The following is a 14,009-nucleotide window of genomic DNA, read 5'->3' on the forward strand; positions in this document are numbered from 1 at the left end:
AAAAAAAGCTTTTACATAAAATTCCAATTAACATATTTAAAAAATTGCAGAGACCATAAAATGATAAAACTGATTGATACACATGTAGCATGAGATAAGATTATTTACATGTAACTTGATTACAAATAGATTAAAAAGAATAAAACATTTATTTATATTGCACATTCATCGCACTGTCAGTCATTAGTTATACGTTATTCATGCTTATCTCATTTCAGATTTTAAAATAGTGATTCAAACTTTCTGAAAAAATGTGTTTTAAGATTTCTCTTAAATACATCAATATTCTTAGTTTGTTTCAACTCCAATGGCAGCGGATTCCACAATTTTATTTTGGACCAATAGTTCCGAAATTTCTGCCTCTAAATGTTTTTCTTTTATTGAATGGAATAACGTAGCAGTTCTCAAAGGTTTTAGCTGAACGTAGTCGGGTATTTGGTACTTGTTTGGTTAGGAGATCAGAAAGGTATTTTGAAGCATGACCGATTGAACAATTGTATACAATACAAAATTTTATATTCGATTCTAAATTTGATGGGCAGCCAGTGAAGGTCGAACAATGCTTGTCTCGAACTGTCAAATTTCTTTCGTTGCAGAACTAACTTAGCGCACATGTTTTGAATACACCATAAAGAATGACATTGCAATAATCCAAGTGTGACATTACCAGTGCTATAACTAGTATTTCAGCTGCTTCTTTGGTGAGGTATTTTCGGATACGTTTTATTCTAAGATAGTTTAACATTGCAGTACGGCACGAGTGCTATAACTAGTATTTCAGCTGCTTCTTTGGTGAGGTATTTTCGGATACGTTTTATTCTAAGATAGTTTAACATTGCAGTACGGCACTTTCGTTTGACATGTTCCTTGAAATTTAGTGTTTGGTCTAGAAATGCGCCTAAATATCTTATGGACTCCTCGGAGTTGATCTTATCTCCGTTAATACAAATGGATTTTAGGTGACACTTTTCGAGTTGTTGAGCACTTCCAAATGTTATGAATTCTGTTTTCGATGAGTTCATTTTGAGTTTATTAGCGTTCATCCAGTTGTTGATAGCAATCGCACCATTTTCTTATTCAGCTATTGCAGAAATTTCACTATTTTCTTCAGTCGGTTTAAAACGTTTGGTTGCAGTATGGTCATCAGCGAATCAATACACCGATAATCCAGATGGAATCACGTCATAAAAGGTTCCCGCATACGTTAGGTAGAGCCAAGGCCCTAAACAACTTCCCTGGGGGACACTGCACTCTAGTTGCCGTGGAGCTGAGACCGCCGAGTTGACACACACACGCGACAGCCCCTCTGACGAAGATATGAATCAAGCCAGCTGAGCACTGAACCGCTCACCCCGTACTGCTTCTGTGGCACGTCGACGAGTATATCATGATAACAGTGTCTAACGCGGCACTGAGATCAATTGCGATTAGCGCTGTAACTTCTTGTTTTTCCGTGGCTGCCAACAGATCATTAACTAATCGCAGTAGAACAGATTCACAGGAGTGGTATTTTATGTAGGCGGATTTGTTTGTAGGTAGTAAGTCTTACTGATCAGCATGTTTTTTTAGTATTTTCAGAGCTGCTTTTTCAATCAGTTTTGATAAAAACGATAGATTACTCACAGGTCTATAATTTGAGAATACAAGTTCAAGTCCAATTTTCTTCAAAAGTGGTCTCACGATAGCCTCTTTCCATTTATTTGGAAATATTCCTTGTTGTAGTGATAAGTTTTGTTATAATTGGGAGTAGTTCTCCAAGGAATAGTTTTAATATTGCTGTCGGTAATATGCCCAATTCACAAGATTTTGTCTGTAGTTCATTTATCAGCTCTTTAACATTATCATTTGAAAATTCATCAAAGGCAAGAAGAGATGGAACGTTTCTAGTATTTGGCTCGAATTTATCAAATGGTTTCAGGTCATCACGTATTTTCTCTATTTTATTCATGAAAAATGAGGCAAAGTATTCGGAGAGCTCACTATCACTGTACCCAGGTGGCATTGGGTTTTCTTATTTAGTTCCTGATAACTCAGACACTAACTGGTACAGCTTCTTGGAATCACCCTTTGTATTAGTTACTTTTTCACTTATTACTTTTGTTTTCTCTTTTTCGAGTTCATCATTGTACTGGTTCCGAGACTTTTTGAATGATTCATATTGTTGTGGTTGACGATATTTTCTCCATATTTTTTCAGCTTTCCGAGTCGATGTTTTAAGGGTGAGAATTTCGGGAGTGAACCATGGTTTAGGAGTTCTAATTACTTTTGTTTTCTCTTTTTCAGGTGCATGAGTGTCCAGAACGATCTTTATTTTAGTTTCGAACTCATTCACGTACAGATTAATATCACTCTGATCTATTGTAATTTCACTGAACTCTTTTCTAACAGATGACTCGTCCATATTTTTAAAGTTTCTAAATTTGACTGACTTACTAATTATGTTTTCTTTTTGAACATTTGTAACACATTTTATTGCTCGATGATCAAACACATAATCACCAGGTTCACATGCCACAATTTCAACCCCATTGACTGCTTCCGTAATAACAACGTCAAGAGTATTGCCAAAAACTTGTGTGCCAAAGTTAACATTCTGCACCAAGCCCAAAGCGAATAATGAGTCCTTAAATTCTGATATCACGCTATTTTCTTCATTCAGATGTAAGTTCAAGTCACCCAGTGTTAGAAGATTGGAATATTGAGGCATTATCCCTTCCATGAATTGGAAAAAGTCAGAAATAAATTGTGAATTTGTTGACATGGCTGGTGGTCTATAAATGCCAATTACATGCATTGTAATGTTTTTTGAATACCAGTTGCCAAATACCAAATTCGAAACAATTTGTCACTCCAGATTTCAATTTCCTCATATTCACAACGGTGCGACAGATCAAAGCAATCCCACCGCCGATTCGTTTCTTTCGATTGGCTACACTAATTTTATAACCGTTTTGATTAAGGTCACTAGTTTCATATTCATGCTGATTTTCGTCCGAATACCAAGTTTCAGTGAGGAGGGCAAAATCAAGTTTCAATTTTAGTAGTATCTGACCAACACGAACATCCTTGTTTCGAACTGAATGACAATTAAGAGTAATGAAAGATACTTTTTCATTGAATCTATTATTCTGTGTATTGCATTTCTTTGGATATATGAGATTATGAGAGTTAATCCCATTTTGCTTTGTTAGAGGTTTTGATTGTCCACCCCTCTTTCTTTTCCTTTTTTTCCAGCCGGGGGCTACATCCAATTTATTTATTGTATAGAACACAGATTGATCAGTTTTATAATATCTCCAGTGGTTTGTGACATTTAATCCAAGGTTCAATAATTGATCACGGCTGTAGGCAATTTTGTTTCTTGACATAATTTTGGTTTGTAAAATGTCTACTCCATTATGATGCAAAAATTGTCTAAAATATTCAGTTGAAGTATGAGCAGCCCATATATATTTTGCATGAAACATCACCATAAATTTCTCTACAAAATGTATACAAACCATGCCTCTTAGAGAAATGAAAACAATAATCAACGAAAGGAAAGTGTTAATAGTGAAAAGTTGGAGAAAAGTAATAAAAGTGAAGAATATGGAGCAAGCATGCAAAGAAAGCAAATGAATTGGGAATCGCAAGTTGGAGCTGATGAGATAAATTCAGATTTATACATAGTTATAAACGATAAATGTGATAATTCATTTGCAGGAATCAAACGTGTAAACAAAAATGCTTCTGGCAATGATAGGGGTGTTTTATAGGGGTGTGGCCAAAGCACATTACAACTTTCAGAACTTAAGTGTGTTTGCTGGAATATTGAAGGATTGAACAATAAGATATTTGATAAAGATTTGATTGATTATCTCAAATCTTTTTATATTATAGGTTTTGTAGAAACATGGTTGTTAGAAAGTGACCAATTATTATCAAATGAATTGTATGAATACAATGAATATTTTATACAAGGTGTAAAACATTCAAAATATGGTCGTCCTATGATATGAATAAGTATTTTATTAAGAAATCTTTGAATATGTTTATAAAACAAGTTGTAACAAATTGTTAATTTTGCACATTTATTGTCATTGACAAAAATTTGTTTATTGATAGCTTAAAAGATAAAGTTATTTGTATTGTTTATTTACTTCCGGATGGTTCACCCTACTATGATAGACAAGAACTTATAGGTATTGACCTTCTTGAACATAAATTCTTAGAAATACAAGAAAAATATAATGTAGATGTATTTGTTGTGGGAGATTTAAACAGTCGTATTGGGAGGGAAATTGATAATCTTGGTTGCATAGATAATGCTCCTGTTTATGATGAATATAGGGATATATTAGATGATGAATATATACCAAAGAGGGTTAGTAATGATACAGGTGTAAATAAATTTGGCAAGGATTTTAAATTTTTGTAAATGTTACAATTTTACTATTGCAAATGGAAGATCTTTAATGATTGTTACCATGGGGCTTTTACTTATATAGGGCAAAATGGTAATAGTGTTATTGATTATTTAGTTGTGAGCCATGACACTAAAGATGATATTAGTGCATTTGAGATAGGTACAAGGAGTGAATCAAGTCATATGCCTATTGTATTTTCTATAAAAATAAAAAAAATCTATGTAGAAATGATACGATGGTAAGACTGAGTAATGAACAAATTGTTAGATATAGATTTTCAGAACAACGTAAAATAAAATTTTTGGAAAATATCGAGTTATTTCTCAATGACAATGTTGTTGAAAATTTAATTAAAGAATGTAGATGTACTAATGTAGACGAAAATCAAATAAAGTCTGAAATTGTTGATATTCTTCTAAAATGTGGTGAATGTTGCAAACAAGTAAATAAAATATCCAGTAATTATCAACCAGAGTGGTTTGATAAAAGCTGTAAAACCGCAAAATTTGAGAAAAATAAGCGCTTACGTGAGTATAGAAGAAATCCAAATGACAGTAATTTAAGTGAATATAAACAGACTAGGATTTTTTTCAAAAGTCAGTGTAAAAAAAGTAAAACAAATTTTTATAATTAACAATTAGATGAACTTACTGAAAATGTTAAAGACTCTAAATCATTTTGGAAAAAATTAAAGAAAATGGCAGGGAAAAAACAACAAATTACAAATTCTATTTCTAATGATAATTGGGTACAACATTTTGAGGAATTGTTTAAGTCAAATAATAATGATATTGAATGTATTGATATAACAGAAGTAGTTGAATGTTTAGATTCTGAAAGTCTTGATGAAATTAAGGAAGATATATTTAATGAAGAAATCTCATATGAAGAAATCTTGAAAACATTTAAATAATTGAAAAAAGGGTCTAGTAGTGGGGAAGGTGGTACTATTCCTGAGTTTTTTATTTTCTCAATTGACAAATTATTACCTATTTTGTATAACTATTTTAACAAAATTTATAATAAAGGTTTTTTTCCAGAATCATGGACAAAGTCCGTAATTGTTACAATTTGTAAGAAAGGTGATAGAAATAATCCAAATAATTATAGAGGAATATCTTTATCAAACATTTTGGGAAAGATATACACTGGAATACTCTCTAAAAGACTTGAACTTTTTTGTAAATCATTATGGAATAATCAATGAGGAACAGGCAGGTTTTAGGGAAGGGTATTCTACTGTTGACAATGCTTTTATTTTGCAATCTATTGTAAGTAAACAGTTACAAAAAAAATCGTGGTAAATTGTATGTAGGCATGATTGATTTTAAGAAAGCCTTTGATATGGTTAATAGAGATAAGCTTTGGAAAGTGTCAGAATAATCATACAGTGTCACTATAGATAGTTTTTTTTACAACGAGTCAGCGATACACTGAAGTGTATCATATTTCAATGTACAGTTTCATTTATAAACCTGTTGCTGGGAGTGTAAAATGTATGTACATGTTTAAATGTCAAATCGTTTAAGCTAGCAAATATGCGCGTTTTGAGAGAGATTTTACATCAGTTAGGAGAGACACGCTGATAGTGTGTAGCGGTTATTTTTTTATTGGAAAGAGAATTTTGTTGTTTTGAAGAGAATTTTGTTGTTTTGAAGTCAGTTTTGTTGGTTTGTTGAAGTGGTTGAATATAATTGTGGTGATCTTAATTGATCAGGGTTTATTGGTTGTAATTTGTTGTTTTGGTTGTTGAGTTATATCTGTTTGTGAAGATATAATTAGTTGATATTGGTTGAATGTTTGGTATTGTCAAGATTATATTAGTTGCTGCATTGTTTTGAGGATATATGTAAATATTGGGTGCTTTAGTTTAAGTTGTTTTCTGATGCTGATTAGATTGTGTGAAGTTAATATTGTTGTATGAATGTTTGTTGTTTATACCGTATCTTAGAGTTGTAAAAATATTCATTTTTTTGTGTTTTCCATTTTGTGGTAATTTTATTGTTGTTTGATCATAAGTTGTTTAGAGCTTGGGCTCGCCAGGTGTCTTGTTTCGTATAAAAGACGTATACGTGAAAAGATATTTCATTTAAGTGGCTGATAAATGATGTGTGTTTGTTTTGGGTGTAAATAATGATCAGAGTTCTTTGTTTTGGGTGTAAATAACAATCAGAGTTTGTTGTTTACATGTATATATTGATTTGAGATAGAAAAGGATAAAAATACCTAAATAAAGATAGTGTTAACTAAACAATTACATGCCAGTTTTCCAACTGAGAATATTTCACTTTTATGTCAGGCGGTGCTGCCCAGCCCCCATATCTTGGAAATTGGTTCCAGAATTTATTACTGAATCTTTCCTATGATTAAATAACATCAAGGCAGACATTTCTCCTGACAATTTTGGGGCTCGTCCGGGATATTCTCTTTAAGTTGGAATCTTTCATGGCAAATTATTGTTTGTTAAATTTTGATAAATGTTTTGTTAAACCTTTAACCATTTTTGATCTGTTGGTAAAATGTAGCAGTGTAAAATGCTGGTAGGCGAAAATCGATAAACCTTCGTTGTAGTGTTATACAAGTAAACTCTCTGTATAATAGAGTTTAAGTAGAGAATTATATGTACAGAAGCGGTGACGGCCTTTGTTTAAAAGTTATAACCGGTGTTCAGTGGGTGATTATTCATAAAAGTGTATGTCATAGTTGAATAGATAGTTTTTGCTGCCGGTGCTCAGTTGGTTGTTTTCTTAAAGTTTACATTGTTGTTAAACACTACAGGAAGATTATTATCGGTCCCCTGGTTGTTACTGTTGATACAAGTTCATTGCCGGTGCCCGGTAGGTGGCATTGTTATATAGAGATTTGATTTTGGTAAACAAGTGTCGGTGCTACAGAGGTACACCATTTTATTGAATAATAAGTGTTTATTTAACGGGTTTCGTAAAAGTTGATTATTTTATTGAATAGTAATCCATTATCAAGCAATTATGGATTATGATAAATGGGTATCATTGGGAGAGAGGCTTGGGTTGAAGGATGGGGATTTACGTGATTATGTTCAAAAGAAAGAATCAGAATATATTGATAGAGAAGAGAAAAATATTAGACGTGAAGAAGATAAACGGCGATTTGAGGCCAAGCGTAAAGCAAAAGAAGCTGAACGTGAAGTCGAACGTCTAGAAAAAGAAGCTGGACGTGAGGAAGAGAGACGGCGTTTTGAGGCAGAGCGTCTTGAAAAAGAAGCCGAACGTGAGGGAAAGAAACGGTTATTTCAAGCTGAAGTAGAGATGAAAATGAAAGAGCAAGAAATAGAATTGATGAAGTTAAAAATTGAGGCTGGGGATCGCCTTGATACCCCGTCTAGCACCGGTTTGAGGCAAAGATTGCCTAAATTTGAAGAGTCAAAAGATGATATAGATGCTTATATAGAGCGTTTTGAAAGATTCTCTATAAGTCAAGGATGGAAAGAAGATACATGGACAATAAGCTTAAGTTCTTTATTAACAGGGAAAGCTCTTGAAGTTTACACTAGTATGCCTCCTGAGCAAGCATCAGACTATCAAGAATTAAAAACAGCAGTATTGAAAAGATACCAATTAACAGAAGACGGTTTCAGAACGAAATTTAGAGAGAGTAAGCCGGAACAAGGAGAGACTGTAAACCAATTTATGGCTCGCAAAATTGCCTATTATTGATACTCCGTTCCAGAGAATTGCGGTTGATTTGATAGGGCCAATAACGCCTGTATCGGAAAAGGGAAATAGGTACATATTAACTGTAGTAGATTATGCTACACGTTACCCAGAAGCTGTTGCTTTACCTAGAAGTGAGACTGAAAATATAGCTGAAGCATTGTTAGATATTTTTGCAAGAGTAGGTTTCCCATCGGAAATACTTAGTGATAGGGGTAGTCAGTTCACGTCACAACTTATGGAAGAAGTATGTAGACTGACCGTTCCAAGGCGGCGCCCCACTGTTTTCCACAGATGTATGTCTATGTTGTTTCATACTGTTTTGGTGACACTTTTGCTTGTGTCCCTTGTTGTTTTCTCGTCTGCGGTAAGTATCTTCCCCATTGCCTCTAGTTTTTTTTATTTCTTTAATTAACCCCCCCCCCCTTCCCCCGGTCTCCTGTCCCCTTCCATTTGGTGGGCCTATTATTATTTTCTTTGAATTCCTAATCAGTTACAAATTGTTTATCATTTAATGATGAACCTGTCCGTGCTCTGTCTTTGCCCTGCCTGTTTTTGTTTGGGGTCCGCCTGGGCTCCTTGCCGTTGGTTCTTGTTGCTGGGTCGTGTGGGGGTTGCGGTCATTGAACGCCGCCTTTCCTTGTTGATCTTGTTTATCATAATTTGTATCACTGAAACAGTTGTTTACTACCCCTTACAATCCAAAATGTAATGGTCTTTGTGAGAGAATGAATGGTATTTTAAAAAGCATGTTGAAGAAAATGTGCCAAGAACGACATAAGGATTGGGATAGATATTTGTTTGCGGTTCTCTTTGCATACAGAGAAGTCCCTCAGTCAAGTACAGGGTTCTCACCATTTGAGCTACTATATGGCAGAACTGTTAGAGGTCCCATGCAAGCACTAAAAGAATTATGGACAGAGACAGAAGTACCAGAGACACGTAATACGTATGAGTACGTACTAGATTTGAGAAGTAGATTAGAACAAACATGCAAGATTGCTAGAGAGAATCTCAGCAACTCACAAGAAGAGTATAAACATCATTATGATAAGAAAACACGACCAATAAGTCTTAAGAAAGGAGACAAAGTTTTATTGCTCCTGCCTTCAACACACAATAAACTGATGTTACAATGGAAAGGTCCATTTGTTGTAAGTGTAGCAGTTAACAAGTTTGACTACAAAGTTAAAGTAGGTGATAGAATTGGAATGTACCACATAAATCTTCTGAAGAAATACGAAGAACGAGAAGATAGAATTTGTGCGAGTGTAGCTGTAATAGAAGCCGAAAATAATGATGATACTGGGGCTGTTGATGATGAACATCTTTTAGAACTAGTAGACACACAGGGTGAAGAGACGTACAGAGATGTTAATATTAATGATCAATTAACACTTGAACAAAAATCAGAAGTAAATGCGTTGCTTCAAGAATTTGAGGATATTTTTACTGACGTTCCTGGAACTACAGATCTTGAATCTCACAACATTGAGTTGACTGACAAAACACCAATTCGTGTTAGACAATATACGATACCATATGCAAAAAGGACAGCGGAAGAGGATGAAATTAAGAATGTGGTATCATCGAACCAGCAAATTCTGATTATAATTCTCCAATTGTTTTGGTGAAGAAAAAGGATAATACAAACCGCTTTTGTATTGACTTCAGACGACTCAATTCTGTAACAAAGTTTGAAACAATACCAATGGATAATGTTGAGGATGTGATGGCAAAGCTAAAAGAAGATAAGTTCTTCACAAAAATTGATTTGACCAAAGGTTTTTGGCAAATACCAATTGAAGCAAAATCAAGACATCTAACAGCATTTTCTACAACAGAAGGTAGTTACCAATTCAGAAAGATGCCATTTGGAATGGTCAATTCTGGTGCAACATTTAATAGAATGATGCGGAAGATGCTTTCCGGAGTGAATGATACTGATAACTATGTTGACGATGTGCTTGGACATATGGTTACATGGGAGAGACATATAAAAATGTTGAAACAGTTGTTCAAAAGAATACGAGAAGCAAAGATCACAGTTAAACCTTCTAAATGTATGATTGGATTTGAAAGTATACCATTTACCGGTCATGTTGTTGGCAAAGGACAAATGCAAATGGAAGATGACAAATTGATCAAAATTAGAGACGCTATGCGACCAGAGTCAAAGAAGCAACTCAGATCATTTCTTGGTCTAGCTGGATACTACAGAAAATTCATTGCTTCATTTGCAGAAATTGCTTCACCCTTGACTTATCTTACGAAGAAAGGACAGCCAAATAAAATCATATGGAAACCAGAACATGAAAAAGCCTTTACGACATTAAAGCAAGTACTGACACGATCACCAATACTACGACTTCCAGACTTTTCAAAGTCATTTGTTTTGCAATGTGATGCCTCAGATACCGGAGTTGAGGCTGCACTTTTTCAACAGTTTGATGATGGTCTGCTTCCAATAGATTACGCGAGTAAGAAATTGCTGATCAGAGAAAGAAACTACTCGGTTATCGAAAGGGAATGTCTTGCAATGGTATTCGGAATAAAGAAATTCAACAAATATTTGTACGGGAAAGAATTTGAGCTGCATACAGACCATGCTTCTTTAACGTATATTCAGAAATGTAAAGTAGAGAGTGGCCGCAAAATGAGATGAGCATTATTTCTACAGAACTATAAGATTAGAATAGTAGCTGTGAAAGGAAAGGACAACGTGTGTGCAGATTACCTAAGTAGACTAGATACCTGAAAAGAGACATTGTAGATTATTCCTTTTGTTTGAAAACAGTGGAGTGTTTTCTTGAGTAGGGGGCTGTCAGAATAAGCATACAGTGTCACTGTAGATAGTTTTTTTACAACGAGTCAGCGATACACTGAAGTGTATCATATTTCAATGTACAGTTTCATTTATAAACCTGTTGCTGTAAGTGTAAAATGTATGTACATGTTTAAATGTCAAATTGTTTAAGCTAGCAAACATGCGCGTTTTGAGAGAGATTTTACATCAGTTAGGAGAGATACGCTGATAGTGTGTAGCGGTTATTTTTTTATTGGGAAGGGAATTTTGTTGTTTTGAAGAGAATTTCGTTGTTTTGAAGTCAGTTTTGTTGGTTTGTTGAAGTGGTTGAATATAATTGTGGTGATTTAATTGATCAGGGTTTATTGGTTGTAACTAAAGTCTTGTTGTTTTGGTTTTTGAGTTATATCTGTTTGTGAAGATATAATTTGTTGATATTGATTGAATGTTTGGTATTGTCAAGATTATATTAGTTGCTGCTTTGTTTTGAGGATATATGTAAATATTGGGTGCTTTAGTTTAAGTTGTTTTCTGATGCTGATTAGATTGTGTGAAGTTAATATTGTTGTATGAATGTTTGTGGTTTATACCGTATCTTAGAGTTGTAAAAATATTCATTTTTTTTGTGTTTTCCATTTTGTGGTAATTTTATTGTTGTTTGATCATAAGTTGTTTAGAGCTTGGGCTCGCCAGGTGTCTTGTTTCGTATAAAAGACGTATACGTGAAAAGATATTTCATATAAGTGGCTGATAAATGATGTGTGTTTGTTTTGGGTGTAAATAATGATCAGAGTTCTTTGTTTTGGGTGTAAATAATAATCAGAGTTTGTTGTTTACATGTATATATTGATTTGAGATAGAAAAGGATAAAATACCTAAAAAAAGATAGTGTTAACTAAACAATTACATGCTAGTTTTCCAACTGAGAATATTTCACTTTTATGTCAGGCGGTGCTGCCCAGCCCCCATATCTTGGAAATTGGTTCCATTATTTATTACTGAATCTTTCCTTAGATTAAATAACATCAAGGCAGACATTTCTCCTGACATAAAGTTCTGTGTAAAAATGGAATTGAAGGAAAATTATATAGGGCAATAAAATCTATTGATCATTCAGTTAAATCTTGTGTTAGAACTTCAGAAGGTATGACAAACTATTTTAATTGTGACAATGGACTTAAGCAAGGCTGTTTGATTTCTCCAACACTTTTTATTATCTATATAAATGAACTTATAAATTTGAAAAATAGTGAAATAAATGGAGTTCAGTTATTTCTTGAAAATACTGAAATTCTGTCTCTTCTTTTTGCAGATGATTTAGCCCTTATTAACGAAACAGTTGTAGGTTTACAAAGATTGCTTAATAATCTTGAACTTTTTTTGTGATGAAAATGGCTTAGAGGTGAATATTGAAAAAACCAAGATATTAGTATTTAAAAAGGGAGGTAGACTTTCTAATAAAGAGAAATGGTATTATGATGGTAAACTATTGGAAACTGTTTCTAAATTTTCATATGTTGGTGTAACAATGTCAAGACAGATGTCAATATTTAAAATGGCTGATGAACAAGCCATTAAAGGAAAAAGAGTTCTTATTCCTATTTTATCAAATCTTTACAAATATGGTCAGCTTAAAAAACATGTATATTTTAATATATTTGATACTAAAATAGTTCCAATATTATGCTATGGATCTGAATTGTGGGGGTCGATTGAACATAAAAGTATAGAAACCGTACATAATTATGCATGTAAAAGATACATGTGAGTTAAACCATCAACTGCAAATGTTTTAGGAGATTGTGGCCGTTTTCCATTGTGCATAACTACTGCATCAAGAGTTTTAGTATATTGGTTAAAGATATTAAGTTTATAAAATGATCGATATGTGAAACAATGTTATAATATGTTACTTACATATGATAGGAATGGAATGAAAAATTGGGCTACTAACATTAAACAACTACTATATACAAATGGTTTTGGGTATGTTGGGAATAACCAGGGAGTTGATGATAAGAAATTGTTCCTAAAAATATTTACAGATAGAATGAGAGATCAATATATTAAGCAGAACTGGCATGAAAAAATAAATCAAAGTAAAAAGTTAGATTCATATCGTTTGTATAAATCTGAATTTATCCATGAGACATATTTATCTGTTGTTTTAATTCGTAAATTTAGAAATGCACTTGCAAAATTACGTACTTCATCACATGATTTAAATATTGAGAGAGGTAGATATAGACAAGAAGAGAGATCTGAGCATATATGTAATTTATGTAAAGTTTCAGTAGAAACAGAATATCATTTTGTAATGATATGTACGGCTTATTAAAATTTAAGATTAAAATACTTACCAAGCAAATATTTTGTTAATCCTAATATTCATAAATTTAATATCTTAATGAGTTGTCAAGCTGAAAATATTATAGATAATTTGGCAAAGTTTGTGTTCCATGCCTTTGAAGAAAGAAAAAGATTATTATGTATTAGAACATGAATAAATATGATAAACACCACTAGATAGTGAGAAGATTTTATTTAACATAATAATATAATGTACTATATTCCATTGTATGAAATTGTATTGCTATGTTTATGTTGTTTTGGGCTAGAGGCCTTGAATCAATAAACTCTTTGTCATTGTCATAGAGGCGGGAGTCATTTAGTTTAAATTTATGAAGAAAATAACATTTATTCAAGTCTTCCTGTTTGAAGGTACATTTCTTTGAGCGAAAGCATTTTATAGCAGGTATCTACACTCTACAACTTGGGTGAAAAATGACAAACAAAATATTTCACACTTACTGAGATAAACATTGAAAATAAAAGCAAAGTTCTCAGGTGAGCAATCAATGTACATCACGGTCGTCTTTCTTTTCTTTATAGATAGATTTATGTTTGGAAAAAATTACACAAATAAGATATTTTGAATAATTTCGATATGACCATTACTTCAAAACGATTTGGACTGTCAAGGCCAAATTATGGAAAATTGCATAAATCAAGATAACGAAGTCAATTATTTACAGATTGCATTTATAATTGTCCACGACACAAATGAAAAATATTTGCCACCCCTTTTTATAAGTTCGCCGTCTG

General features: G+C 33.1%; 1 protein-coding gene across 1 annotated transcript; it reads left to right on the forward strand.

Moving 5' to 3' along the window:
* The first annotated feature begins 7,393 nt into the window (after positions 1-7,393).
* On the forward strand, positions 7,394-9,732 carry LOC132754618 (uncharacterized). The gene is made up of 4 exons (XM_060745280.1): positions 7,394-7,687; positions 8,115-8,345; positions 8,779-9,189; positions 9,334-9,732. Exons 1-4 carry the CDS (start codon positions 7,394-7,396, stop codon positions 9,730-9,732), a joined length of 1,335 nt encoding a protein of 444 aa, XP_060601263.1.
* The last annotated feature ends 4,277 nt before the right edge of the window (positions 9,733-14,009 follow it).

This window comes from Ruditapes philippinarum, unplaced genomic scaffold (assembly GCF_026571515.1).
Source record: "Ruditapes philippinarum isolate M1 unplaced genomic scaffold, ASM2657151v2 ctg2847_1_1_1_1, whole genome shotgun sequence".
NCBI classification, from domain to species: domain Eukaryota; kingdom Metazoa; phylum Mollusca; class Bivalvia; order Venerida; family Veneridae; genus Ruditapes; species Ruditapes philippinarum.

What these genes read in the sequence shown, in the direction of transcription:
- LOC132754618 (XM_060745280.1), top strand. Translation starts at nt 7,394, where the DNA reads ATGGATTATGATAAATGGGTATCATTGGGAGAGAGGCTTGGGTTGAAG. An exon ending in AACGGTTATTTCAAGCTGAA is followed by an intron (nt 7,688 to 8,114) that starts GTAGAGATGAAA and finishes ACTCCGTTCCAG; the next exon opens with AGAATTGCGGTTGATTTGAT. An exon ending in GTCTTAAGAAAGGAGACAAA is followed by an intron (nt 9,190 to 9,333) that starts GTTTTATTGCTC and finishes AATCTTCTGAAG; the next exon opens with AAATACGAAGAACGAGAAGA.